Genomic DNA, 27,916 nt, shown 5'->3' with positions numbered 1-27,916 from the left:
TTTTTTTTCAATTAGTGGAAAAGAAATGAAGGTTTTTGATGAAAACATTGCAGGATTTTTCTCCACGTAGTGACTTCATTGGACTCCAAACACTTGAAGGAGAAAATGACAGTTTCAGTGCAGCTTCAGAGGACTTTTACACTGACTCTTTACTTCAGCCTACATCAAGTGTGACCTTTTCAATGTAATTAAGTATTTTGTAAAGCCATTAACGCGCATCGCAGAACAGAGCAAGGCCAGCATTTGTGTTTATAGAGCATATACTTATTTTTTTTTTAGAAAATGAGATCTTTATTCATGGTCTGGTTTGGTTTAAAGTCCTTTGAAGCTGCACTGAAACTATAACTTTGACCTTCAAGCGTTTGGAGTCCATTGAAGTCACTATATGGAGAAAAATCCTGCAATGTTTTCATCAAAAACCTTCATTTCTTTTCCAGTAAAGAAACAAACACAGAAACATCTTGGATGACATGAGGGTGAGGAAATGATCATCAACATTTATTTTCAAAGTGAACTACTCCTTTAAATCTTTTATCTCTCTCTCACACACACACACACACACACACACAGAAAAACCACAGATCTCCAGATACATGAATACATTCACATGTGTAGTATGAATGAACGGTTGTAAAATAAGCTACATCATAACTGAACTCCAAACATCCAATCTTCATATTCTGAACTCTAAAACATGTTGAGTTGACACGAGCGAGCGTCGGGTCAGAAATGAAGCGCTTACCCGACCGTCGACTGAATCAACTCAGCATGTTTCAGAAAGTGGAAGTTTGATTTCAGTTCACAGAAATGAACTCTGAGGTTTATTCTGAGCCCCAAAGAAACTCAATTGAAGTCAAGTTCAGTAATTTGATGGGAAGCGGACATGAATCACAGCTGATAGTGTCGTCACACACCGATGCTTTCTCAGATTGACTCAGAGGATCCCAAATAGTCCCGAACGAATGAGACGCTCGTTACAGTAAGAGCTGTGAGAGAGACATGCGTGTACTGTAGATGGTTCACTGGATGAATCAGACGCTCTGAGAGCGCACGCATGCGTCACGGAGACCCGCCGCTGTTTGTCTTTTATTTTGCCTCCTCGACCGAGGAATGCCATGAATTTCCGCTTGGTTCCCGAGGGCTTGTGCTTTGTTTTTCCTGTCGCTGGTATCCAAGGTTCTTGTGTTTTTCTGGAGGCCTGATGACTTCCGCTGGCCGGTGACTGACGGAGGTGCTGTGAGGTAAAGGAAGGTCTCAGGACCGTTATGCCACGCTGCTGGTGGGTGTGCTCTGAGTGCTGCCGATGCTGGCGTTGGCGCTGCTGTTCTCGGACGCTGACGGGTGGGTGGGCACCGGCTGGCGTTTGGTCAGACCGCACGGGCATCCCGACAGAGACAGAACTGCACCAGACACACAGAAATAGAGACAGAGAGAAGATTAGAGCACCAAATAAACACAGACTGATCACCATTGTTAAACTTCAGGTTCCTGCAGCTTTCCACTCTGTGAGCAGTAAAACCACACATAGGCTTCACTTATTCATTCATTTATGTGGGCTTATTCATCTATTGGGAAAATAATATCTAACAGCCATCAAAACAAAGAGTTTACCTGAGAGTTCAGCCGCCGTGGATCTCATGTCCAGACCTCCAGGAAGACCTGAAACACACGTGATGGTCCCAGTTTGCATTATTGTCAAAGTAAAACACTGCGGCGGGGTGTCCGGTACTCACCTGTGCGGATTTTAATGAACCATAAAGCCCCCGTGAGAAGAACTCCGATCATGAATCCTCCGAACGCGATTCCCAGAACGGCCGAGAGTCCAAACTCAAAACACTGATCTGAAACACACCACATGTGTCAAACGCACACCGTCTCATTTCAACAAACATGAAATCACCTCAATGTTTTTCACATCACAGAAACGATGAACACGATCTCATGAGGTCTGAACTTTTTAAAACTCTAAAAACCTGTTTTTCTTTTTCTCAAATAATCGACGAATGCATTCACATCTCTGTTAAAAACATTAAACTTCCAGCGGTGGAAATAATAAAAACTCAATAATGTGTCGTGACTCGTGAGTGACAAGAATGTTTGTGAAAACACCTCGACTGTGTCAGTCCTGGATTCTTACGGGCCGCAGAAAGACGCGGTTTACGAGTTTTCCTCCGAGTTGTATTTGTGTGTCTGAGCTGAGCAAACACAGTCCGGAAGCGTTGGACGGGTGGATGAACTCCAGGCCCTTCAAACAGGAAAGACGTCCCGAGATCTCACATCCCGTCTGGAGCCGCTGGAACACCACAACACATTCTGATCTCTGGACATCTCCACCGTCTCTGTCAGATGCTGGTCGAGCCTCGCTCATTGTTTCAGACGGATGACAGGAGTCAGTGTCACAATATAACACATTCATCTGCTCCTCTGAAGAACAACATCTCTTCTTCTTTGTGTGAAGCTGACAATAGTGACCCGTGCTCAGACGACGGCACATACCAGACCTCGCACACAATAAATCCCCCGCTGGCTCATTATTTCTGATTGGGGCCATGAGGTCAGCGAGCAGACCTTCCTCAAACCCAAGACCCCCCCCCCGTCCTCCTCTGTGACCTCGTCGACGTGACCACTGACAGCATCAGGTGAAGGCGGGGGGGTCACATCCAATCTAACGGAACAATGCAAATATTTCACAGATGAATGGGTGTCTATTGCTGAATGTTGCTGAATTGAGGATGTTTTTGAATTTGACCTCGGGGTTATCAAAGGTGTCAGGAGGCACTGGACACTCATACTCTGTGATTGATTGACACACACACACGGGTCAACATCAGCTCAAGAAGTCAACATCACTCAACAGAATCGCCCAATGTTGGAACGGCCCAATCCATCATGGATTAAAAGAAACAAAATCTGTCTGCTCGCCTCGATCCACAACAATAAGATTATAATAATGATTTATACGTCGAGACATCTTCAGACGTCTACACACATATGGGTCAAAGATGTAAGATGTCCGCATCAAAAGAACCTTACAAAAGTGATTTCAGGTGAATAAAAGTGATTCCATAGAACCCTTATTAAATGTAAGTAAAATGTCGACTTCATGGTTTCAACTAAGTTTTTGGAGAATAAAATGTTTCAAAAGAGACACTTCAGTTTTAAATGTAACATGTTTATCATGACATCACAGGTAGAACGAGCGGATTATGGAGTGAAGAGCACTGAACTCACCTGGGCTGGGTATGTAAGATCTGATGACCTGCACGTTCCTCTTCACCTGCGTTTCATCCAAACAAATCTGAAAACACAACACAGCAGAATAAAAGACCAGTTTATCAATCAAATGAACGTGAAGATGTTTGTGGGAAACAAACCTTTGCCAGGTCATTACAGAGTCTGACGGCACACTCCAGATCCCATGAGCTGGACGGCAGGTCCTGAAGAAGCTCTAGAGAGAAACTGAGTCTCTTGGGACAGTCTGGAAGGAAACAGGTGTCTTCTTTGAAGGAAATGTTCCTCACCAGCGGCACAGAGCGAACCCAACATCTGCTGACTCTGATCCTGAAAGAGATCTCTCCTAAATGCTGACTGGAGATCTGATTTAAGAAGAACCACAACAGAGACACACATGACAACCTGACAACTGATCATAGGAGGCTCACAGGTCTTATTAGTGTTATTGTTTGTGCTGATGTTACACTAAAGGAACTTTTCAACCAACAGCTTTCTCAACATCTCCTTGATCATAAACCCGTATTATGCATTTATTTCTTCAGTTCCTTCCAGCGCAAAGGAAAATGTCAACATTGTGCAGTGGACATCTACATTTAATCAGTCCAATCACACAAAACTATCAGTTGACCGAACAACAACAGGTAATGACAACTATATCAAACATCTGTGAAATCTCTGGTGTCACAGTCTGGTGGAGGACGTGGATTAAAAGCCTCTATTACATGGCTCATTTGAATGCTTGATTCTGATTGGCCAGTGAAACAGATCACTGACATGATAAAAGATGTCTAAGGCCATGTTCACACTCGACTTCTTTTTTGCAGCTTCAAGCGTCTGTTTTACATTATAATCCTATGGTGTAAACAGCGTTTTCAAAACCGTCCTGAGCGCTTTATTGAGCGTTGACGCCTTTTTCTGCAGTCAGAGCGTCTTTTGACGTTGAAAAAACGCCTAGAACGCCTAGAAAAACTTTTCTGAAAAAAACAAAAACGCTCTACATCAAGCACCTTTTTCACAGCTAATCATTGACAAGTAAGTAGCAAGACCTGTGGTCTCCATAACAACATGAAAGGAAGCTGATTGGTCGAGCAGGATCAAACTCGAAAGAATGTTATGGTGGTGGAAACGCAATCGTAGTTTTGGATAAATGAAAGTTGAATTTTCTATATTTTAAATATATGATTGGTTATGTCAAAGACGCTCTCTGTTTATAATTGAAATAGACTTCCTTCATGCGGCCTGTGACGCTGAGCTGCCTTCATGCACAAACGCTGCCTCTGAATTCGTTGCCGGCTGCTATTTGTAACCACTACGCTGCAATCTTTTCTTTTGTACTAAAAAAGCACCATTGTCAACTTTTTCTTGTCAAATAGACATAAAATGTGAACACAGCCTTAACAGTGCATAAGCAGGAATGTGAATGACAGTTCATTGTTGATGCAAAGTAATGGTGTTGTACCTCTGCGTAAAGTCTCTTATCACTCTGAACTTTACTGCTGCCATCCAGAGGAGATCTGTAGTCTGGAGAAGAGAATAACTGCATCTGGATAGGGACGGATGAAGAACCGGGTGATGACGTGCTCGGCTCTTCTTCATCTGACTCCTCATCTAAACACAGAGATACTCTTCAAATCAAGTTCAAATGGAGCTGAAAGTCTGTTGTGTATTTCCAGCGAGAGCGTGGATCACCTGTAGATGTGCTGTTGGTCTTGATCCACAATTGAACAGCTGGGATGCTGCGATTAATCTTTGTATAACTGCTGATGAATGTTGTGTTAAATTGTGAGAAGACCTTCTGTATGAGATCATCATCACCATCTGACAGATCAAAGCGCGGTTTCACCGGGAAGCTCTTGAACGTCACCATATTATTAGACTGAAACACACATACACACCACCACATGTCATCATCATCTCTGAATCTGTGTGTGTGTCTCTGTGTCTGTGTGTGTGTGTGTGTATATGCATGTGTGTTATATCCCATCAGCTCTTTCTTTCTCACCATGAACTTCACTTCTTGATCGGTGTGGATCTTCCACTCTGTGTGTGGTGGACCTCTCAGGACAATGTTACATGCGGATGTTAAATTCACAGACACTTGTCTAGAAGAAAACACACACACATATTGGTTAAAAGTGAAACGTTTTTCTGTATAAATAACTATTTCTGTCCTTGGCATTATATATAAATATATTGAACATCAATAAAACATGATATATTCACTTTAGAAACAAACACACGTGTCTACTTTACAGTACTTTTCCTTTAAATGAGAAACAAACATGTTTGCTAATGGAGAAAGACAAACACACATGCTTTTCTTCATTCAGATTCTGTTCAACTGAACGCAAGATATGAAATATTGAATCATTTTGCTTGTGAAGTTGACATATCTTGTTTCGAGAATGTTTAAGTGAAAGACAACAAAAATTTGACGGTTAACGACTGAACATGTGGTGTCATGGTGAGTTTCTCCACGGAATAATGTCAGAAATGTAGACTGAAGCCGACATTAAAGGGGAAGATGTACCTTATGATGACATTATCAGGAATATTAATAACGTGAAGTTCTTGTCCAGGATGTTTTGTGTAACAGGATTTCAGATGACTGGATGACACGGGCTCTACCAGATGAATGAATTTCTCTGATGGCACTGCAGCCTGAAGATCGCAGTGAGACGGCAGTCCTTCTCCTGAACAACATTCACATCTTTAACGTTAGAATGCATGCGTGTCTATCATTGGGATGTGCTCTGGGGTGTGTGTGTGATGTCACCTTTATTCCCTGTAAAAGTGATGCTTTGAGGATCTCGTGCTGAGGTGAAGGACGTGACTCCACCGAACTCTTTTCTCGCCCACTTCACCAGCTCAGAGTCCACACCTGTGAATAGAGAGACTTGTCTCGGAACTTCCTCTTTGCTGGTTGGCTGGATAATCCGGATTGAAGATCTAATTGTCACCTGTGAAACAGACAGAAAACATATATGATGCGATGTTTATTAAGAATTTAACAAAATCTGATAATGAGAATCTTACCACAGCAAATAATAAACATTCACAGCACAGGTTTAATGTAAAAGAAAAAAAGACAGAAAAACATGATTATGAGAAGAAAATGTTACAGTTCAGCAATTCATTCATGGAAATTCATGTGGAGAATTTTCTTAAGAGCTGTAATCCATCATTTTAAATAAACAAAATTCAGCAAGTAGATAAGAGATCTCTTTGCTCTTACGACAAGAGTAAACTACAGGCAATACTGTCAATTGCTTGGGGCCCCACGACAACAAGAGGCCCCCTAAACCCCAAATTAATTTGTGCTATTTCAGCAACCGCACAGACACGGCGGAATTGAGCGCTACATGCGCAGGGACCTTATTGACTAACATGGAAACCCACAGGGATTTAATAACAAGAGCAACTCTCCACACAGTAAGATGACAGTAAATACAAAACATCAGAATAAATAAATAAAATAGGAGCAGAGTGGGCTAACCTGGATAGTGTTTTTGACGTGGAGTTGTGTTAGTTAAAGTCAAATACGCCTCATTGCGGATGCTAGGAGTGTTCAGGATTATGGGTAATGCAGTATCTCATTACAACGTCATGTAATGTTCGCATTACATCAACAAAATTTGAGACGTAGAACGAACTACTTATTTTAGTGAGGTTGCTGTGATGGGCTTAGGCAAACTATGGCACTAAAACTGTACTAGGTTTTCTCTCTTTTTAACTGTAGGAGCTAAAAAGTGAAAAGCAGAGGAAGAAAAGTGAGGTCAAAATAAAGGTACAATCTGCTTTACATTGTTTAATGGGTACGCTAATTCAAAAAAATCTGAATGATGTCCATCACTCTATAATTCAACCCACATGAAAAAATACTATGATCATTTACTATAGTAGGGCCCATTTTCATGGTCTCTCCTAGGCAGGGGTGCCGCCAGAAATTCCGGGCCCTATGAGAACCAAAATTTCTGGGCCCCCTACAAATAGGAAAATGAAAAGGGGGTCTGCTCTTCTGGGCCCTAAATCAGCCTGGGCCCTTAGAATCGTCCTAACCATCCACCCCTTTACGGCGCCCATGCTCCTAGGACCCCACGACCCATGAGCCGGCCGGAAGATAAGTACACACCTCACCCCACCTTTCTTCTCTTTTATTATTATTATTTTCTCTTTTTATTTGATGTCTGTGTTCTGTTCTATCTGTACTACTGTTTGCCTCATTTGGAAAGTGTATTTGAGCCCTGGAAAGGCGCTGAATAAAACATATTAATATTATTATCAAACCATCCCAACACAACGACAGCAGCTGGAGATGAACCTTCACCTCCTCACAAACATTCATTCTCTTTCTCTTTACACGTTATTTCCTGTGTGCATTATTCTTACAGAAATCTAATGAAGGTGAACACCGAGAAACAGAGAAACAGCACTGCAGCATCTGTATTCTACACTGTTAAGTGTGTTTGTGAACTGTCTCTCAGGATTTACTAAAACAAACAAAAAGTTAACAGTCTCTCAGAACACAACTGTACACGTGCAGCTGGAGATTGTGTTTATAATCAGAACAGATGAAAACAAACACACGTGCAGTTAAAGACGTGAATCTGAACGCAGATGATGTGTGTATATGCAGTTGTGTGTGATGTTGTATACTCACATAGATGTGATGTGATGGAATATCAGACAGCACAAGTGTGATCATCTGCGAGCTGTTGGACATCAGGATCAACACCGATGACATCACCGCACTTACATTCAGTCTGAAGATAGATGGCTGCTGTGAAAAAAAAGACTGAAAAACACAGTTTCACAACTTCATTAATCATGCCTTTCAACAACATGATAGTACTTTTACAATGACACCAACATTTCAAACATGTACATCCGTGTGCAATGGCACTAAATGTCCAGGCCTCTGATGTGGAAAACATCTTGCAGATTTCATTCTTAAAGTGTGTATGACATACACAAACATCAATGTTACAGGAGTGGTTCACATTAAAAATAAAATGTCATGATAATTCACTCTTGTGTCATTCAAGCCGTCCAAAAATAAATTGAGGCTTTAGAGGAAAGTTTTTAGGGTTCTTCTCCAGATTTCAGTTTCATCACAGGTTCAAACGGCTCTAGTCCAGCTGATGAATAAGAAACTAAAGAGTGTCGCCATGTAGCGCGTCCACGACTTCACGTATTTTGTGATCACGCTGTAAAGGTCCCAAAGTTTCAACCCAGAGTTCACGAGTTTGGACAAAGAAGAGCGTTCAGAAGTTCTTGGATGATGAATGACACGTTACATATGTGTTTGTGAAAGATATTGTTTCAAATGGTTAGTTCCCGTGCCTTTCAGGGATGTTTCAATCTTTTGAAACCAACAGCCCCCCATTTGAGTCCATTATGTGGAGAAGAAGCCTGAAAACCTTCATTTGTTTTTGAAATAAACACAAGGACGGCTTGAATGACATGTGGCTGAGGGGATTAGAATGAAATTGTCATTTTAAAGTGAACTTTTACTTTTATGTGGAAATAAGTGATACAAGTGTGTGTGTGTGTGTGTGTGTGTTTGAGTGTTGTTGTGGTCTCAGTTGAAGTAAATCACACACAATGAGATACGAGCGTCAGAAATTCCCACAAGCACTTTTCCTGTGATTAGCAAACAAAGAAATGCAGCACATAAACTGTGACAGAAAACACAGCTGAACCTCATTTAACACGCTACAAACACACATTCTGCCAAACCCAGATTATTTACCTTCACAATCTCCACTCTCTGTAGCTCTCGGTTTATTTATTTCTTAAGAATGTTCTCATCAGAAACCTCACAAACACACACAAGGCCTTCAGAAGAACAATCTTTGTATAGTTTAGCGTGTTTGCTCTTGTGTAGGTGAGAAATCCAAACACATTGCATGATCTGGTGCATATTACACATGAACCGTGTTATTTATCAAACATTGTTTCATGTTTGTTGAGAGTAAAACCTCTTTAACATCTGAGGTTCTCAGGGTGAAATCTGCGTTCACGCGGCTTCAGAGCGATTTTCATTTCAATTGTGAGGAAACGTTTCCATCTGGAGTCCATCAGAGGACGGAGCCAAACCACCAAAACCTCCCAAACACAACATCAACATTCACTCCCGACTACACAAAACAAATCATGACCACTGCTCTCTGGAGTATGACATATAATCAATCACGTCAAGATAAAACCAAACTAGACCAATCTTACACAAGAGCATTAATAATCAGTGTCATGACGTCAATCTGAACATTCAAGTGAAACAACTACACAAATATCATAAACACACTTCATGAAGAACAAGAATCAATCAGATGACATTTGAGGTCATACAATGTCTATCAGTGATGTGTGAGACGCTGAACCACAGCAGTCACATGATCAGTCACATGATCAGTCACATGACTTTATTCATCAGTAAACCCTCACAACACACAACTGATGTACTGCTGTACTGTCAGTCAAAACTAAACATCAAACATCTATAAGTCTGTCTCTGACTTAAGTGCAGTTCTTGTTTTTATTATGCTTGTACACATCACAACTGAGAGACACACACTACACACACACACACACGCACACGTACATGTACACACACACACACGCAGACACATACATAGACGTACACAAACACATGTACACACACACACACACACACACACATGCACACAAATACGCACTAATAAACACACACACACGCATACACACACAATTGAGTAAATGTGATGAGAAATGTTTGTGTTGATCTTGAGATCTTCATTAATATTGACTTTTGATTGCAGACGAGATGAATCTGAATGTGAAGATGTTAAAGAGATCTCATGTCAATCATCATGTAAACTTCTGTGCCTTGTTTTGTGCAGTTTGAGGGTTTGTAGGATTGTCTTTAGTCTTGTTTCCGGGTCTGGTGTCTATATTTACGATGTAAAGTGTGTGTTGGAGGAAAGAATCAGCTCATGTTGGCATTAAACCCGTGGGGTGTTAACAGAGACGCAGGCCCGTCCAGCTCACTTCATGTGGGTCAAACAATGTTCACCGTACCGCCTGATCACTCGCCCTTTCTATTTTTGTTCCTGTACTTTCAAGATACAATTGTTTTCCTTTTGCTCATTTTTTTCTCAACAGCACTTTTTTTGGGGGTCTTTGCTGATGCATAACAGCTTCCCGTTATTCTTTGGCTCTCTGCTTAACCCCGGACGGCTCCAGTAGTCCAGACTCGGCTCTTAGCCAACATAGCAGGAACACGGCCAGAGGATGACATCAATGAACGCACTAAACCCCGCCCACAGCAACACAACTCACTTCATCACACGCGTGTGTGATTCCTCAAAAACATGAAAGAAATGTAAACTCTTATCATCACTGAATAAACTTTCACATCATAATTATGTGCGATGTGATTTCACTGATGAACAATAAAACACTGACAGCCAATCAAAAATCCATTTGAACTGAAAGGTCTCAGGCGTTACAAATATGAAAGTGTGTTTGTTTGAAAGAATCACGTCTGTGAAAACCTCTGAACATCATGAATGTTGCACAACACTGTCCCGTGGCATCATGGGTAATGTCAACTAACGATCTGTGTTGGTCTTTCTCAACCTCCTGCAGTGGAACCGGAGTCTCCTCCTGACACTTCAACAGAGAGCATCATGGGAAATCTAGAAGAGCTGCTCATCTGCTGTTCATTGTGTTTGATCACCAGAACACGAAATTCAGTCTATGTGAGTTTAAGACGTCCAATGACATCATTCTGTGTTCACTGTGGTATTAATAGTGTATTCCATAATTCATTCACAAATATTGATACAAGCACATGATATGGTGAAATGTTTTTATGATGAGAAAAACTCAATCTGAGTAAAGTAACATGCTTACTACACTTTTACTATAGTAAAACCATTTGAATGATATTCAGTGGTTATGGTATCAGAAAAAGCACAAACATATGAATGATTCTAATGTAAATATATCACATGTGAAACATATGTGTGGAGACATGTTTGTGCACACGTGAACGTCCTCATTTCTATAAGGTCAACGGTGAAGGTTTCATTAACTAAAACTATAAATAATCGCTCTTCTTCCAAACCAGTCCGGTTTTTCAGGAAATGGAGAAAACACTGTTCTTTATGTATGAACGAAGTCTGTGTTGTCCAAGTTGACAAGCACTTTTAACCCTTTTTATTGGTGATATTTTTAAAAACCCAGCAACAGCGTGACTAATAATGACAAATCACCAAATATGGAGGTTTCAGAAGGACAGCAGGAATTATAAATATAAAGAGCATTGTGTTAATGGGGTGATTTTTCTTTACCAGACTGATGATGTGAACTTCTGCTCCGTCCGGTCTGATGAAATCTGTCCAACACCCCAGAGGCATCTCCTGCACCTCGATCCAATCGTATCCATTTGCCGGCACATCCTTGGGTTCACAAACAGCTGCGCCATCTAAACACATTAAACACAGATGTTTCAATCCTCATTGACTTGACTTTCAGCATCACCATAAAGAAATGAAGACGACACAGTTCAGCTGGTATTTCCACACACAACTGACTTAAAACCAAACTTGAAAAAGAGGTGAAGTGAAGTATTTGAAGGAAATATTTACTAATGAATTTATTTAATATTAATAATTATAATTGATTTTTAATTTTCTTACATCCAAAGCGTTTGATTATAGAACCAACTTTATCAATAAGAGGTCAGAAGAGAGCTGCTGAGGGTGAGACATGAAGAAGCTGACCGATAAAATGACAAGAAAAACTTTCTTTAAATTCTAATAAAAATGAGTTGTATGGTGCTCTCTGTTTCTCCATGAATTACAGTTAAATGTTGCCACATCCCAAAGCCAGAGGGCGCTCTCGCGCAGAAACTCACAATATAGGAAACAGAAGAAGAACGATTAGTTCCAGGAAATGCCTGTGGTGATAGTGATGGGAAATGAAGCACGGAGACTTTCCCCTGACTTTTTTGAGATAAGATTCAAAGCTTCGAGCGTCGAAAACAGCGCCATCTGTTGTTTAATAAAACATATAAGAGTCGCTTCTGGAAGATGCAGATGAAAATCAGATTAATTTTAATGTTATGTGTGAAAATAAAGTTTAGAGTGCAAAGTGTGTTTACGGTCACTATAATAAATGAATTCACCCATTCAAGTGTTGCAATAAATATTTATAATTTAGTATGAGTTAATATTCATACTTTTCATTTGTGTGTTGTACAGACACAAGCACATAATGTGTACATAAAATACTATCCATGCAGAAATATGTGTGACTCAAATGTGAATAAGGTAAAGAACTCATATAATGGCTCTGGCGTACAAACATTCTGACACAATAAGCGAAACGCGCACTTGACTGAGCAGAATTTGAAGCTTCATTTGTCTTTGTGACGTGATTTCTCCGTTAACAACACAATCTTTGACTCAAGGCTGTATTTGGCAAGGCTGTTTTGCCCGACATAGGCTTTGAAGCCTGGGTTCAAATGTCACATCTCTATGGTGATATTCCAGCTCTATTATCATGAAAATACCTGAAAAGGTTTGAAGAACAAAGTCAATTTATAGTAATGATGATAGACAAGTTACGTTTTTTTTTAAATACACATTATAAACGACTCAATCTGGTAGTGTGTTTAGATCGAGCAGAACTTCCTACTGATCAAACATGTATTATGGGTGTGAATCACCATATATATCGCCCAGCCCAATTTTATAGTTAGACTTGTGTTATGTCATAGTTGTTATGAGTTTGTTTTTATTCTAATGGGATAACATGTATAAACAAAACATGAGTATGTGTCCCTGAACACACACTGCGCACCGCCTCTGTGTGGTTGAGAATGAATGATTGTGTTCTGAGACGCTGGAATGATGAAAAAGGTAAATGTGTCTCTTCATGAACAGTGGAGAGCACAGGAGGTCAAACAGGAAACTGTGGGACAACAGGAAGTGCTGTGTTTAGACGTAAAGCTCACAGTGACGACAGTCTCCACTCACCAGACCAAACTCAAGAAACAAACTCATTGTCACTAGTCTGAATAATGTCCTGTTTAAAGGAACAGTTCAGACTCAAATGTGAATTCTGTCGTTTGTTTCTTCATCCTCATGTCATGTTTCTTTCTTCAGCAGAACACGACAGAAGATATTTTGAAGGAACAACACTGAACTCCGTTGACTTCCATTTTGTGAACACAAAACCAACAAGACATTTCTCAAAATATCTTCTCTTGTGTTCCATTAAAGAAAGACTCACATTTCAGATAACAAACACACGAGAGATCATAAATGATGACAGACTTGTGTTTTTGGCCGAAGGTGCTTTTCAATCTCATCATCGTGTGGAATAAACTAAAGCATGATTATTCAGAATCCAAAACAACACGGGTCAAGACAAAGTGGGTCTCTGCACTGGTGTGTGTTTTACAAATCTCACATGAGTCTCCACCACAGCTCTGGAGCAGCTGAATCATGTCTCACACACATACGCACGCATACATACTCGTGCACACACACATACTCGTGCACACACACATACTCGTGCACACACACACATACTCGTGCACACACACACACACACAGACAGAGACACACACACAGAGACACACACACAGGTTATAAATGATGCTGGTGCTGCTGACCCACAGAAGTGACCCGGAAATACCAGAGTTTTCACTAAGCGTTTCTGTGTTAAATGAGCTGTTATAAGCGGTGTGTGCGTGTGTTTTATCTCCTCACACATCTGAATCATGGATGACTCTTTCCCATGCAAAGAAATATTTAAAGCTGAAGAGTTTCAACTGCTTTAGAACACCAGGAAAGCGTTTCTCTCTGTCTGAGATTAAACTTACATCTGTCTCATCCATCACTCAGCTTTCACAGGGACTCATTTACTGTTTCTGTGTGTGTGTGCGTGTGTGTGTGTGTGTCTGTGTGTGTGTGTTCAGTTTCAGTGTTGACCCAGATGCCTTCACACACAGATGCTGGAGTGTGTCTGTGATCTGCCAGCGGCTGAATGTGAGCATCACTGTGGAATTACCTTATATTGTCAAACACACACACACACAAACACACAAACAGATGAATTGCATTTCTATCATCTCAAGCTCAGAGAAACTGTGGATCTCAGATGAAAAATTCTAATTTTCAATTTTTGGAGAAAAGATTCAAATAAATCATCACAACTTTGTGAACTGTCTGGCTGCTTAGCTGTCAGGAATTAAGAATATTCCATTTCATACAGCAGAAAAACACACAACACCAGAACACAATCTGAAGATACACACACAAAACACACCGACTGTTCATTAACATCATCATCTAACACAAACTACATTCAGTCCTGACCCTCAACCCAACCACTACACACCTCAACACAACACCAGTACCCATAAAAGATGAAAATGACAGATGAGATCTCTTTAATATCTCAGTTATTTCTCAGATATACCAATGAGATTAAACGTAGAGCAAATGAAAACTGCTTCATCTGTGTCTCAGATATTTCTCCTGAGAAAAATAATCAGAGTTTGAGAAGAGATGTTAAGATGTGTCAAGCTGAGCTCAGATGTGTCTTGTCTAAAATCAAAAGTCAGTATAATTGAAGACAGGGTAGCTTCAGGCATGGGCACCCACCTAAACATCTGTCTTGTCCACCCAATGAAAATAAAAAAATTGCACCAGAAATTGCTGTATTTTTCAATACAATTGGCCTGGGTTATGCTGAGCTCTTAAGAGTGACAGTCAGCGATACAAATCTGGGATATTTCATAAAAAATTTTTTTTACATTTTCTAACATTTACAAACATTAGTTTTTCCTAAAACTAAAATGAACTTGTTTATTTATTTATTTTTAAATACGCAGATCGTCTTTACTATTGTTTTTCTGCAACAATACAACATTTTTGAGAAATGTTTTCCGAAGGTCACAGAAATATAAAAAAGATAATTTTATCAAAACACATTCTTATCGGAAATGGGTTAGTTTTCACCTTAACACTGTGTGTGGTTACTGCCCATCCAGGATATCTGCTAGCCCACCCTTACGCACCTGGCAGGAACCAGGCCTGATTGAAGATCAACTCAAACATGTAGATTTTACATCTACAATCTACTTTCATTTACACCTCCAGACTCTTCATGTGTTACGCGATCACATAAGGAGAAACATTTGAGACTTAAATGACACACAACATCAAATGTCGAGCAATCTGAGCAATGACATTCTCCTCTGAATAAACAGAACTGTTACAATGAAAGATTCATCTGATGAATGAAAGTTCTGTAAGTGCAGTGACGGGAACATTATATTTATAGTGTATTTCTTATCCGTGCAGTAATGAGAGACGTCTTCACTGAACATCACTCAGAACATCTGAAATAAACCTGATGTTTTTAAGCTGAAAACAATCTGAAGCGGCAGCAGAGATCACGTCCGGTGTCACGCTCCTCTTTAACCTGCAGAAATCTGTTTCCTTCACATGAATCACTCCCTAAAAAAACACAGCAAACATTTCCACTCCTGACAGAAAGAACAGCAAACAAACCAAAAGATCATCTGTAAACAGGCCTGGTGTGAGGGGGCCTTTGGTTATTATGCTAGTATTAAATTTGGAGAATCGCACTGAAAATAGTGTCTAGAGAGATCAAGCGAGAGAGAGAGAGAGAGAGAGAGAGAGGGCGAGAGAGAGGGGGGGAGAGAGAGAGAGACAGAGAGAAAGAGAGGGGTGAAGAGAGAGAGAGAGAGACAGAAAGAGAAAGAGGGGGGGAGAGAGAGAGATAGAGAGAGACAGAGAGACAGAAAGAGAGGGGGGAGAGAGAGAGAGACAGAGAGAGAGAGAGGGGGGGGAGAGAGAGAGAGAGAGAGATAGAGAGACAGAAAGAGAAAGAGGGGGGGGAGAGAGAGAGAGAGAGAGAGAGAGACAGAAAGAGAAAGAGAGGGGGGAGAGAGAGAGACAGAAAGAGAAAGAGAGGGGGGGAGAGAGAGAGATAGAAAGAGAGGGGGAGAGAGAGAGATAGAAAGAGAGGGGGAGAGAGAGAGAGAGATAGAAAGAGAGGGGGAGAGAGAGAGAGAGAAAGAGAGTGGGAGAGAGAGAGAGAGAGAGAGAGGGGGAGAGAGAGAGAGAGAGAGAGAGAGAGAGAGATAGAAAGAGAGGGGGAGAGAGAGGGAGAGAGAGAGAGAGAGAGACAGAAAGAGAGACAGAAAGAGAAAGAGAGGGGGGGAGAGAGAGAGAGAGAGAGAGAGAGAGAGAGAGAGAGACAGTTTGCACAAAAATTTTAATTCTGTCATCAAGTATTCAACCACAAGTTGTTTCAAACCTGAAAACAGAGACAGTTCTGGGACATCATTGACTACCAGTAGAAAAAATTATTGTTTATTTATTTCTTCTGTTGAACATAAAGTGAGATATTTGGAAGAATTTAGGAAAGCAAACCGTTCTGGAGCACCTTTGATGATTTACAACTTTACATTTTTCTTAGTATGGCAGTCAATGATGTCACAGAAACTGAACGTTACTAAAATTCTTCCAAATATCTTTCTCTGTGTTCATCATTATACAGGTATGACATGAAACATGGGGGAGTAAATGATGAAAGAATTTAAATGTTAGGGCAAATTGTCCCGTTAAATGGCGGTCAAAGGTCTCCCAGAACTGTTGGCTTTCCTCTATTCTTCAATATATCTCCTTTTGAGTTCAACAGAACTAAGAAAAAGATACAATCTATTTCTTTACAACTTGAGGGTGAGTATATGATGATAGAATTTTCATTTTTGGTGTAAAACGATCAACTACAGTTAACATGTCAACCCAACACTGAATTATGGTCTTTATGTGTTTCATGTGAACCCAATAATCACAGATATGAAGATCATGATTACTGTCAACACCTTTAGTTTAGAGATGAAATGAAAGTGTGGTAGAATGTGTGGAGCTTAACTCACATCACATAAAGAAACTAAAAGCAATACTTGAGGAAAAGTACAAATATCTTGCCAGAAAATAACTTTGGCACAAGTGAAAGTAAACTGTTAGAATATGACTTGAGTAAAAGTAAACAGATAAATATTGTACTTAAGGATGGTCACGGCTTTAAATACTAAAGTAGATTTAATATAAAAAGTACTTTTCAAGTAAAGTACAGATATTGCAAACAATACTTCAGTATTTTTACTTCGATACATTACAACACGGCATCACGGTGACAGAAATAGATCTCAGGAAGCAGATATTTTGGCCTCTTGATTGGTTTCCTCAGCAAATATGAACAGATCATCTGAAACTTTATCACTATTGTTTGTGTTCATTCAGTCAGTTTACATGCACGGAATATAAAAATGTCTCATTGTTTAAAATCATCTCAATTGTAATTGTTTGAAGGGGTCTGCAGTTTAATCCAGAGAATATTTAGTAATGAATTCTGGATCTGAATGAAAAGTAGACGGCTGGATGGAAGACAGTGAAGACTTTTCAACTATTGACCAAGCAGGATTCTTTTTCCTCTCGTTCTTCAAATGCAAGTGTTTTGGAGGCCAGGACGGAAGAGAGGCGGTGAAACGGTGAGGTGGGCCGAGCCGGGTCCAGAGAGAGAGAGAGAGAGAGAGAGGAAGAGAGAGAGGTCAAGGGCTGCTCCGCACACCTATTGTCTGAGCGTTTCCTCGGCTGCAGACTGAGGTCTAACCATCCACAGGAAGACAAACAAACTCTTATCAGCGTCGCACAGAGACCAGCGGGGTCCCCCGGCCTCTGACCCCCGCGGCTGCCCCGAGTCCCGCCTGATCACAAATCCCTCAAGATTCCTCTCTCGCTGTCATCCCAGTGACCGGTCGCCACGGAGACGCTGCTGCAGGCTTTGCCGTTCTAACGGCACCCGGGCAGGACTTCTGGAGACGGCCGGTCTTTGTGTAAGTCTGTATAATCCTCCGGGCGCCGGCTGTCGCCGTCTCATCGTGTCGGAAATAAACTGAGCAACAAAACCGATTGTGAACGCTCTGCCCTGTCCGTAACCCCGACCATCTACACCACTGGTAAACTCTTTTTCACTCACTCACTTATTCATCTTTTTTTCCACATTTTAGAAAAATACTGAGCTCATCAGAACTGGTCCCACAAAGGCAACTATAAGGATTTTGATTCAACTAAAACATCTGAACAATAAATAAAACTTGTTTTCTACATCTTCAATGTAGTCATCTTTTGCCTGTAATGTTCTCTTTGGGTTTTAAGATCTTTATTTATAATATTAAAGGAGTTCCCATCAATTCTGAGCTCTGATTGGCTGCTCTTTTGTCATTACTAAGTCAAAGTCATCCATTATTAGAAACAAATATTTGCACATTTATATTTTTGTCTATGAAACCACTTTCATATGTTTAAGCAAACACCTTTCCATCTAAACCTTTTAAGATAGTAAGGGTAGGTTGCACCAACAAGTATTAGATTAAAATCTAAATTAAATCAAGGTTTAATTAATAATTCTGTTGCACCAGACTGTAAAGCTTGTTTAAAATAATCAGGTTTATATGAAGATATCATTTGATCCAGGTTTTAACAGTAAACCTAGATTAAATTGAATTATGTTGCTCCACTACACCGGCAAATCCATCATGGTGGACAAAATGAATCGCATATGACGGTTTAAATACAGATTAAAGTTTTAATCCACGATTTGTTCATCTCTGTTTTAAATGAAGTGGTGAAATGCAATTTGAAAGAAAATAAAAACTAGGATCAACAAACCCAGATTAGTTTTAAACTCGGTTTCTCTAACCCATGTTGGTGCCACCCACCCTAGAAATATTTTATTCAAGTGTTGGAAAACTTTTGACCAGTACTGTGGATGCTGTACCCCAGGTCTACTCAAAGTCCAGACTCCGGTCCGGATCCGGACCCGCTTGTTTGTTTTGTGGCGCCGCTCCGCTCAGACCAATCGACGCATGACATCACATGACCGCGAGAGAGAGTGACGTAACCCGCCTGGTCATGTGCTTTTGAATCTCTCTCGCGATAGTGCGATGTCAATTGTTTCCGTGAAATCCAGTAAGCGTATGACGTATGACGTTTGACGTAATCGAGTGGGATAATAAAACGACACTTCACCGAGGTCCGTGCGCGGTAGAGATGCGCGAATGAGCAAAAATGTCACCGGCAACCGCTGCTTCAAATAAATGATCCACCCGCCCGCAGGTATAATGGTCTCTGATATAGATCCGCATCCGATCTTTAATGACTCTTTGTTTTAAACATGATGTTATCAGATTCAGTGACGTTAGAACTAATCTGATTGTACAATAATACGCTGATCGTAAAATGCTTTTAAAGGAACATTCATTTATAAAACAAAAGTTTGTCTTCGTCCAGATTATCCTACATTTTCTTAATAAAATAAGCACAGGCGTTACTACCTTCAGACTTGAATATCGCCCTTTCTGTCACTGCAACACACAAACACACACGAATGACTGGATAACGGTACACATTCTAGCACTGTCTATGTCTGCAAATGCTTAAATCTAATCCTTCGATTTAACACACACATGATGTACCATATTCAAGGTCTTGTGGCTTTTATATACACACACAATTCCCCACCGTCGTTGCATATTAAATAACCTAACTTCGCTAAAACGCTCACAGACGGTCATTTTCTTTCTTTCCTTCCTTTTGTTTTTAATTCTCCCACCCTCCCGGATCTGTTTCGCCTCCATTTCTGCCTCTCTTCCGCCGGCACCCGCATAAATGAGTGCAGTTTAGTGCCTGTCTGATGAAAAATGCGTTTAATAACATTTTTAGAGAAATTTAGTTAATATTTATATATGATCTCATCAGTGCCGGCCCGAGCCTCTTGGGGGCCCTAAGCAGAATTTGATTTGGGGGCCCCTTCCCAGCACGCGGAGTCACCTGTGCTTGAAGATTATTGACACAAATGTCACGCTATAATTTTACATTATAAATGAATAAAAATACTAAATACAATACTTAATTAAAAGACTTTACTCTTCAACTTCTAAATACAAACTGTCACAAAACAATAAATAAATAATTTTAAATTAAATGTGCAATCTTTTAAATACATTTACATTTAGGCATTTGGCAGACGCTTTTATACACAGCAACCTTATATTGCTTTATCCTATACATTTTACATAGTTGCAATCCCCTGGGATCGAACCCACGACCTTTCGTTGTTAACGCAATGCTCTTACCACTGAGCTACAGGAAAGCTGGGGCGTCTATTTAACTTAGAAGATTAAGTTCCCCTTCGGCTGTTTTCTCCAATTTAAACTGATGTCTATTATCAATACGTGAAATAAACCTAGATAAATGTATATTAATAATGCGTGACATTTCACTGTTGATGGCGGGGATTTAACGTTAGCTCTGGTGAGGGCTTATGTAAGATCACGAGTCGTGGCTAGCAGCTACCTCAAGTGACGTGAGCACAATTTTCACTAATCATGCAAACATACCTTTATCTTGCTCTTTTTTTCTCCTCCTCTGTTCTTTTCTTCTTTCTCTTTTCGGCACCAGAGGATTCATCCTTTTTTGTGACATGGCTTGTTATTTATTAATTACAGTGACACGCACTTGCGCGCCGGCGCGAATTGTCAATGCACGCGAAATGTGTCTAAGCGCAATTGCGAATGACTCAACCGCTGGCAGTCACAGCAGCAGTTGTCGGCAAATCAGAATTTTCTTATCTTGAATTATTCATTTCATTTATTCATTCATATTCATTAATTCATTTATTCATTAATTCATTTATATAACTTGTTTTAAGTTATTTAATTGTAAAAAAAAACGATTGGGGGGCCCCCCAAGCAGCCGCTTAGTTCGCTTATGCCCCGGGCCGGCCCTGGATCTCATCCACCCGCGACAGAATGTATTTTTTTATTACCCGGCCCGCGGATCATCCGCAGCGCCCGCGGATTTAACCGCCATCCGCGCATCACTAGTGCGCGGTTCTATAGGTGAGGATGTCCGTTACTAAAAAAAGTTAACGAAGAAAACAGAGCTTTTAAAGATGACTGGACAGAGAGGTACAGATTCATGTGCCCCCAATCCAGCACAAAGCCGTTCTGTTTAATTTGTAACGAGACAGTTGGAATTATAAAAAGTGGAAATGACAAACAGCACCATGAAACAAAACACAGATATTTTGAACAGCAGTATCCACACAACACAGAGGTGAGGACAACGAAACTACAACAGCTCTATATTTTGCACCATTTTATTTTTGGCCTATACCTCTTGGTATGTTTTGCCACTTTTGGATTTGTTGTAAATGTATTTTAAAAGCAAAATACTCTCTTTTTTCAAAAAAGTCATGTTAATTCATTATAAAAAGTTATAAGGATGTGTATTAAAAAACAAATTTTGAAACAACCAATTGTCCGGAGCTTTGACATTCTCGTAAATTCAGATTTGGACCTTTGAAAGTAGACTTTGAGAAGCCCTGCTGTACCCTAACAACCGCTGACAACACATCACACAAAAGATCATTTGTTATGTTGTTTGATGTTTTAAAAGGAATAATTCACCCAAATATGAATAATGTCTGGTGGTGTAGTCACCCTTACATAGATTCAGGTGTGTTCATGAAATCTAAACCCAAAGACACATTCACAGCAACACATTTCTGTCAAATAAACACACACTTTCTTCCTCAAATAAAACCCACCGCATCAGCTTTCTCCTCACGCTATTTAAATACTTGCATTCGCTTGCAGTTTTTATTGCACGGCCTTGCGATTTTCTTTGCGAGAGTGGCTTCAGAACGCCTTCCCAGCGCTCACGGGCCGCTGGCTAAAGGATTTAGGATGCACAGAAGAATCCTGAATATTTACACACAGACACACCAACACATTTATCCCTTTCATAACAATTACGCCAACATTTCTGCGGGGTAAACAGATGTCAGCTTCATGCCGTGAACAAACTCTAAATATATACATGAAGAAATAATGAGAGATTTCTGATGAGCTGATGTCTGTTCAGTGACTCCTCACAACAGATGAAAGAAGATTCTGACCCGACCGGTGCCAGCAGTAACATACAGAATATGATGTTGATGAAGAGAGATGATGTGAGATCAGACAGACTGAGGTCATATCGACAGCTCTTATCAGTGACGTGTCGCCGGCCGTTGGCAGGGAGGCGGTGGTGACTTTAACTGTGCTGTAGTTTATCTCTGACAGACGCTAATGAGCCATTCATGAGACACGAGACAAGACGAGACGCATCCGCAGAGACGACAACACCGTCTTCACAGGTCACAGATTCAGTTTAGCAAAGAGATCAAACATGTCAGCAGGAAATCTGATTATCTTGATTCACAACAGAAAGATTTCAATAATCATTCATAACTTCAGCGGTCTGGATGATTTCACTGAGAAATCTCATCGTTTGACTTCAACACACATGTTAAGATTAGTAAAGTAAAGTAAAGTACACCGCAGTTTCATGTTTTAAACCGAGATGACGAAGGAGAGTTAAAGCTACAGTTTGTAAAACCGCCTCTAGAGGGCGCACAATCAATACACCAACAATGGCGTAGCTTGAAGGAGCGTGGAATGATGGGATATGTTGTCTTCAACTCTACCACTGATGGCCATCAATCAGACGGGAATAAGAAATCATGTCAGCGGACGAGGTTAAGTAATAGAGTTTTATAAATGTTGGGTATAGTCGTGGTTCATAAATAAGTGACTGCTCGAAAACAAGCTAGTGGCTGGCCAGACGCGACTTCAGCATTTGTCCAAGACACTGTTGTCATTCGGTTTCTACGTCAGTAAAGGATGGAGATTTTCTCACCATTTACAAGAAGCTGGAAACCTTTGTGATATTGTAAGTACTCAGCTGAACAAATATATTACAGTGGCCTAGTGAAAATTCTTACAAACTGCACCTTAAAGCGTTCAATAATACATGCTCCTGATCTAAAACGCACAATTTATTTCTTCATGTTATTAAAAAACTGTTTTCAACAAATGTAATAATGATCTGTGGATCTGAAATGCTTTGTGATGGCACAAAGCCTTCCGTTTTTTTAACCACCTGTCATATACAGAAAAAATCTCACATTACAAAAGTGTTATGTTGTGTTCCCACCAAACGTGAATGAAGTGTAAAGCGCGAGTGATTTTCATGTTAAGTCAATGCAAAGACACGATAGGACATCCTGCGGCGCGATTCTCGTGAATGAGGTTGCTCGAGCGTTTCAGGCGACTGTCTGTCTATTACATTTCTTACAAAGACAGAAGATTTATCAGATGTGTGCTACTGGACAGATCTAGATCCAGACAAACACACACGTGTAGATCTTCACAGAGTTCTCTCTTGTGTTTCTGACTGTGATCATGCAGAACATGTACTTCACTCAGCAAAGTTTATTAGATTTAGCATGTTTGTGTTTTTCCAGATTGTGTCCCATCACAGCACCAGTTTGAGGTGGAACTACAGTCTCTGTTTGTCAGAGCAATGGTGGACAGAGGAATGTTTTGGAAAACAGTAAGAACTTCTCAAAAACAAGATCTTGTGTCGTTTAAAAGATGTAAGAAACACTGTTTTCTAAACAAACTGGAGGACAACTGCATGCAAACATCACATGAAACACGTCAGGGGAAACTAATGTAAACACCAGCAGAAGTGAAGCACAAATGAAAACATACAGTGCTTGAGACGTGCGAGAAGACTAAAGGAACACATCTGAAGAAGAATGAGAAAAACACGTCGATGCAGCGGCAGGAAAGAAAAAAACAGATTGTTAATTGCGAGCGCGAGATAGAAATCGGTCTCCATGCGGTCGCGTCACCGGGTCTCAATGCCACCCAGACCAGCCGGCGGTCCTTCAGCGCACGGAAGTGCCTCATTTAAACACTACACGCCATATTTAACACCGGGGATTTTTTCCACTTACCGTCATTGTGCTCAAATCCTCTGTCTCTCTCTCTCTCTCTCTCTCTCTCTCTCAGTCTGTCTGATGAAGTACAGTAATCAAACATCACTGCTGTAACATCAGACAGTTGCATAACAAACTGGTCATGATCAACCTCAGTCTGACAACACAAACAGAAACGTTCTGTATATACAGTCTGTCTGTCCCTAATGTACATAACAACCACTAATGACACAGACAGACGTGCTCTTAATCAACTGCAAAACAAACAAACAACATCTAAATATGGGACCCTGGACGCCAAAACCCCTCTTGACCAGACTTATGAAGCACATGAACATTTATAGTAAAAGCCAAAAATATATTGTGTGGGTCAAAGTAGGCCTGCTGGATTATGACAAAAATCATAAGCACAATTGTGTTGGCCAATATTGAGATCCCGATTATTTAACACAATTACTCACTGACTTTTAAAACAACATAGAAAATAAAGAAAACTTGGCTTTTAAACTGTAAATTTAACTGAAAGATAAATGTAAATAAATAACACCGGTGAACTGCTGTTAAGGAAAAGGTGCGCTGTGGATTTCTACCACAAGAGAAGAGAGGATCCGCACCAAATGGAATGCAGCACAATAATCACAACGTTTGTGTAATTGTTGAAAGCTAAAGTTGATGATTATGATTCATTTTGATTAATAGCAAAACCCAAGGTCAACATTATCCATTCTTCTTTTGAGTCAAAAATCTGTCAATTTTCTACCCTAAATATATATATCAGAACTTTATATTTGTGACTATTATGCTATCCTAAGGACTTGATTTGGAGAACTTTAAAGGCAATTTTCTCAATATTTGGATTTTTTCGCATGCAGATTTCAGAGTTTAAATAGTTGTACGTCTGCCAAATATTGTCCTGTCCTAACAAACCACACATCAATGAAAATATTATTTTTATTCAACCTTCAAAACATTGACCCTTAAGACCGGTTTTATCTTCACAACATGTCACAGTCATTTAAATCTTGTGGATTAAGAGCTCTCTTTACGTCACAGCACTTCTGACCCACCATCATTCCTCAGGTGTTATCAGACCAGCGTCTGATCACGTGACATCATCATCACTGATCATCAGACATGAGACCTGAACACCTGCTGCTGCATTGAGAATAATAAGAGCTTGATCAAACCTCAACCTCTCATCTGACCTTCATTTATCCGACAGCTGGAGAGAATCTCACATTCTCTCACATTTAGAGTTCTTACATACATTATAGATGGAAATGTAAAAGTATGTTGATGTTGAGTGAGTAATAAACTCTCACCTGAGGTTGTTGTGAAGTACAGAAGTAGAGTTAAAAGCTTGGTGATGTTCCTCATGTTGTGATGATGATGATGATGATGATGATGACGGGTGTGAATGTGTCTCTCCGGCGGCGTTCCACTCAAAAGTCTGCAATATTTCAAGGGATTGCCAGAATATTCCACATTCAAGGATTCCTGGGAGAGACATTAACAACATTAGTTTCATGAAATCAAATACAAAAACCATCTTTTTAGAACAGGAAAAACAAGATATTTCAAATGATGTGACCCCAGTGACTTTGGTTAAAAAATACCTAAATGTTTAAATGCTTTAAAGATGAATTTACCTTCATCTGTTCACTGCTTATACATGAGAATATTTGTCTATTTTATAACATGGTTATACTGGAATATTAGTTTAGAAGACAGAAACGGGGAAAATTAATCTCAGTTGTGATGTTTGAAACGGAAGTCAATGTTTCCCGTCATTTCTTTCATTTATCTCAATCATATATTGGAGTTTAACAAATATAATAAATAAAATGACTCTAAAATATACCGAATTTACAAATATACCAAAATGTTTATTCATCTAAATAACTTGAAGAAGTGTCATAACACGGTTCACATCAATAATAAAACCATCAGCTTTTCTTCAGTGTTGATTTAAAACTCAATGTTTCTCACATAAAACACGAAAGTGCGAAACCTAAAAACACAGAAACGTCGCACAACTTTTAACATTAAAAACAAGCTCGAATTTAAAGATCCACAACTGCACGCAAGAAAAAAGACATAAAACTGAAATAAAGTTTCAGAATACTATAATAGAGAAGCGCGTGACTGATAAACAGACATTAAATATAAAGTGAATGCGACAGATGTCAGTTTTACCTTCAGCTGAAAGTGTAGCGCGTGTGAAGCGATGTGTTCAGTAATCCTGAAGAAGTGAGATCAGACCTGACATCAGACTGCACGACACACCCACAGAGAACCCCGTCACGCACTTTATTTATCCGACACACAACAACACACACACACACACACACAATACTGCACGCTACTGAGAACATAAAACACAATCATAGAACAACATTTACAGAACATGAAGGTTTAATGTCACTCAAGCGATCAGTGAACATTATTGATGCTTCGTGAGAGACGTTAGGCTTTATCAAGGGCACTTAAAAGTGAACTGTCTACTCTAACAGTTGAGAAAGGCTGTGAAACATGAACATACATGTGCGGTGTTCACATGTTCTACATGAAGTTTCTCTGATTTATGAACACAAGACATTCACGGGTGACGCGCCTCGCGCCCGCGCAGCTGCTGCTGCAGATGAAACTGCGCCCTCTTGAGTTCACTGACTCTCATTACACACAATAACACGATGACGTTCATCTCTCGAGCGTTAAACAAGTTCAGCCATTTTATTATCACTTATTACATTACAACCGTTTACCGTTTGTGTACACGGGTAACTAGTGTAATAATTATTCAAAGTGATTAATTAGTGATTATGTCACCTCACATGGTAAATGAATTTAAATTGTCCTGACAAATGTGAAACGAGATAAGAGAAGATAGCGTGTCGTGTAATGTTCGTGACGCTGCAGTGATGTCCGCTTGACACGTTTTGAGTGAACGATTCGGTCCACATTAAAATGACTCTAAAACACAAAGAACTGAATCCTTGAAATGAATCAAATGAGTGATTTTGTACAGTAAGATCAGGGTCCAAATAGAGACAGTACAGTATAGATTTACAAATAGACGGATCTGCATATTCGATTGATTCAAAAGAACCGACTCTAATTGATTCAATAATCATCTGAACAACATATGCGACTTCACACCCTGCATTTTAATGCACATGTACTGTAAAAGCATAACTTAAAGCGGTAGTTAATCCAAAAATGAAAATTCTGTTATGATTTACTCACGCTCATGTCATTTCATACCTGTATAAATATCTCATTATGTCTCATTATGTTTTCAACAGAACAAAACAAATGTCATAGAGTAGTGGATGATGTCACAGAACTGAAAAATGCTAAGATTCATCCAAATATCTTTCTCTGTGTTGATTGGAATAATGACATTATACAGGTTTGAAACAACCTAAGGCTGAGTAAATGATGACAGAATCTTCATTTTTGGGTGAACTATCCCTATAAGAAATCGCTTTTTGAATTTCTTTATTTTTGACCCTGGACAACAAAACCTTTTGGGTAGGCCTACATTTTTCGAAATTTAGATTTTTAAATAATCTGAAAGCTGAATACATATTATTTCTATTGATTTATGATTTGTTAGAATAGGACAATATTAGGCTGAGATACAGCTGTTTAAAGCTCAGGAATCTGAGAGTGCAAAAAATCTAAATATTGAGATAATTGTCTTTGAAGTTGTTAATCAGAGGCGCTGTGGCAGGACATCCACTCACAAAAATAA

The 27,916-nt window shown here is 39.9% G+C and overlaps 1 protein-coding gene across 1 annotated transcript; it reads right to left on the bottom strand.

Moving 5' to 3' along the window:
- Positions 1–51: 51 nt before the first annotated feature.
- On the bottom strand, positions 52–26,492 carry eng (endoglin). The gene is made up of 14 exons (XM_056746525.1): positions 26,356–26,492; positions 25,482–25,656; positions 11,571–11,704; positions 7,895–8,029; positions 6,011–6,194; positions 5,765–5,927; positions 5,237–5,336; positions 4,924–5,110; positions 4,694–4,842; positions 3,375–3,596; positions 3,232–3,298; positions 1,734–1,841; positions 1,612–1,659; positions 52–1,400 (listed from the first exon to the last, which is right to left on the bottom strand). The coding sequence occupies exons 2-14, from the start codon at positions 25,534–25,536 to the stop codon at positions 1,264–1,266; spliced, it is 1,689 nt and encodes a 562-aa protein (XP_056602503.1). The 5' UTR covers positions 25,537–25,656; positions 26,356–26,492; the 3' UTR covers positions 52–1,263.
- Positions 26,493–27,916: the final 1,424 nt, after the last annotated feature.

Source organism: Triplophysa dalaica, chromosome 4, assembly GCF_015846415.1.
Source record: "Triplophysa dalaica isolate WHDGS20190420 chromosome 4, ASM1584641v1, whole genome shotgun sequence".
Taxonomy (NCBI): Eukaryota; Metazoa; Chordata; class Actinopteri; order Cypriniformes; family Nemacheilidae; genus Triplophysa; species Triplophysa dalaica.
The sequence above is the reverse complement of the archived record's forward strand: the minus strand, read 5'-3'. Positions and strand labels throughout refer to the sequence as shown.

Bases quoted from the DNA above. Each gene is read 5' to 3' on its own strand.
- eng (XM_056746525.1), bottom strand. From the start codon at position 25,536: ATGAGGAACATCACCAAGCTTTTAACTCTACTTCTGTACTTCACAACA. The intron at 5,337-5,764 runs GTACATCTTCCC...GTTTTCTTCTAG, and splicing joins CCTGATAATGTCATCATAAG to ACAAGTGTCTGTGAATTTAA. The intron at 3,299-3,374 runs GTTTGTTTCCCA...TTGTGTTTTCAG, and splicing joins TCTGTAATGACCTGGCAAAG to ATTTGTTTGGATGAAACGCA.